Below are 2,613 nucleotides of genomic sequence, written 5' to 3' on the forward strand. Positions count from 1 at the left end.
ACGCCAAGCACATCGGTCATCAACCGAGCAGCCACGAGACGGTCAATGTGCTCTCGCGTAGACACGAGCACTTTGCCACCCATGTGGCCACATTTCTTGGTGCCAGGCTTCTGGTCCTCGAGATGGACACCAGCTGCACCGCGCTCTACCATCATTTTCATAAGCTTCATGACAGCAGTCAAGCCACCATGACCGGTATCACCATCGGCAATGATCGGAGCGAAATGGTCGACGGCTGGATTAGCCTGACGTTCAGTCTCGGTCATACCAAATCTCTCTTGGTGCTGCTTCTGGTCATGGAACACTTGCGCACGGAAGAGCTGATCTACCTTGTTCGGAACCGTATTGTAGGGATAGTCAGCGAAATCCGGGCCGGGTTCGTTAGAAGTAGAGGCCGTCGAAGAACTCTGCCAACCCGAGACGTAGATAGTCTTGAGGTACTTCGCCATCTGTGTCACTTGGACTGGATCCAAGGCACCGAACGTAGGCAGGAAACCACCAGTCCGTTGAGCTTCCTTGAAGGCCTTCCACAACTTCTTGCTCATAGCATCAGCAGGGTACTTGGTACGACCAGCTTTCTGGCCACGAAGACGGGCGACATCCTCTGCCGAGTACAAGCGACGCTTCCCAACCCAACGATCAGACTTCCACCATAGCTTGATCTCGGCCACGTCAGAGGAGAACTCGGCGGATTCAGCGGCTGCAGGAATTAGAGACATAATGCTAAAAAAGTGGGGTCTTGAGGGTCAATGATGGTGATTCGCACGCAGAACGCACGTTGAATCTTGCGCTCGCCCTGATCGATAACCAATCACCGCACGCGAGTACATGACGGACTTGGGGACTGAACCGCGCAGGTTACGTTGCTCACGTTGCAGGTCTCATATTTCATGTTTGGGCCAACCGCTTTCTTCTTGGGAGCTTTTTCGGACTCCCATACCACATGATATGAGCTCACTATTCGGATAGAAAGTGAACGCTGCATATGTCCCACGAGTTGTCGTTACCAAATATTCACAGTGCGAATTTCACAATGTGTGGAGTCCGCAGAGAAGGCCGAGTGTTGGAACACTCTGACATGCTCCATGGACCCTTTGGGAAGGGCTCCCAACGACTGATTCTCGTGTAATTCAACATCGTTAAATCCGCTATGGCAAGTATTTACAGCAGATACAGGGTGGTGCAAGAAACGGGGCCGCTCCTGATAATTTCGCGGCAAGCGACAGTTCGTGAACAAAGGTGCCATTCGAAAGCGCTCATCGAGCTCTCTCCAGCGCTGTATGTACGGGTCTTCTATCCGTATTGCGTTCGGAGGTATCATCGAACGCAAAATCGCCTACATACCCGTACCGGTTTTAACTTCGAATGATTCTCATCAGCTCCGAACACTTTTTCATGGGAATGTGACTTATGAAAACCAGAAAACGAAGCCAATCAATTCTATCATAGAACACGACACTTGAGAGAACTAGAGAAGGCGGGCCGGTAAGGCCAATGGTGAATACTAGACTAGTGTAAAAAGTATGGACCATTCATTGTTCCGCAACGATGTCAAGTGTGATACCAAGAGCTACTTAGACTAATAACGTACGCTCAAGAAAGATGCATCATCGATGTGATCCTTTATATGGAAAACTCACCTTGGCGACTGATAACCTACTGCAGAGTTGACGCCTCGATAATAAGTAGGCTCTATAGTTCTAGCTCACTTCAACGCTCGGCTTCACACCGCCTACTCCTAAAGACATCTCACGAAGTATCTTCCTCCTTCGCCAGCCAAGTAATGCCAGTATGACAGCAGCGATAAGTAGTACTATACCCACAGCGAGCAAGATACCCAGGAGAATGTTAAAAAGAGTAGGGCCAGACTGGAGAGTCTTTACAGCGTCAATCTGGAATCCAAAAGCCGTCTGGTGTTTATTCAACCAAAAAGCCGGCAAGAGGAGCCCGTCAGTCATGTTGCCGGTCTGACCATTAGCTGTTGGGGGGAAGGCAACGTTCAGCTGCAGTCTTTGCTGACCATTAAGTAGAACGCCAGTCAACGGCTCTGTAAAAATGTCAACTGTGAATTCTCTCGTCCCCTGACAGTCAGAGTCACCAGTACAAGACACGATGGAAACCCTTTCACCAGGATGATAGTTATCACGGGAAGAGGTTCCAGGAATCAACGTGAAGTGCGGCAGAGAGGCATAAACCGGTACCCGAACTGTAGCGGGAGTAGGAGAGGAAAAATACCCAAGATTAAGTGTCCCACGGGGGGAATCGCAATCGATTCCGGCCGAGTTTCCAGGCTCGGAACCATCACAGTTCTCCACACGAAAATCGATATCTTTGAGAGTCCACCTATCAATTTTAATGCCTCTCCAGTCAGAGTCGGGCTCGATGTTCTTAAGGGTCGCGGCTGAGAATATTTGGCCAACGAAGAGCCGGGCTTCAGCATTCACCTGGTGGAATTCGTCCGTCCCCTTTCCATTCAACGTACCAGGGACAAACTTAGCGTCCCAACCAGCAGCGTAGTTAGGTGTACACATATCGTTAGCCACGCACGTGCCATTTTGCGCAAACGAAGCCTGCGCCATGCAGTCACGGTCGAAGGCACAGTTCTGAGTCTGG

At 50.4% G+C, this 2,613-nt stretch overlaps 2 protein-coding genes across 2 annotated transcripts; both read right to left on the reverse strand.

Moving 5' to 3' along the window:
* Nucleotides 1-11: 11 nt before the first annotated feature.
* Pmar_PMAR007907 (isocitrate lyase, putative) lies at nt 12-719 on the reverse strand (the record flags this gene model as incomplete). Its single annotated transcript, XM_002776993.1, has 1 exon — nt 12-719. A coding segment is annotated over one exon (708 nt), but the record flags the coding sequence as incomplete, so codon positions are not given.
* A 981-nt stretch (nt 720-1,700) lies between these two features.
* Pmar_PMAR007908 (cd36 antigen, putative) lies at nt 1,701-2,579 on the reverse strand (the record flags this gene model as incomplete). The annotated part of the gene is made up of 1 exon (XM_002776994.1): nt 1,701-2,579. The coding sequence occupies one exon, from the start codon at nt 2,577-2,579 to the stop codon at nt 1,701-1,703; it is 879 nt and encodes a 292-aa protein (XP_002777040.1).
* Nucleotides 2,580-2,613: the final 34 nt, after the last annotated feature.

The sequence above is a fragment of the Perkinsus marinus genome (assembly GCF_000006405.1).
Source record: "Perkinsus marinus ATCC 50983 genomic scaffold scf_1104296952336, whole genome shotgun sequence".
In the NCBI taxonomy this organism is placed as follows: domain Eukaryota; phylum Perkinsozoa; order Perkinsida; family Perkinsidae; genus Perkinsus; species Perkinsus marinus.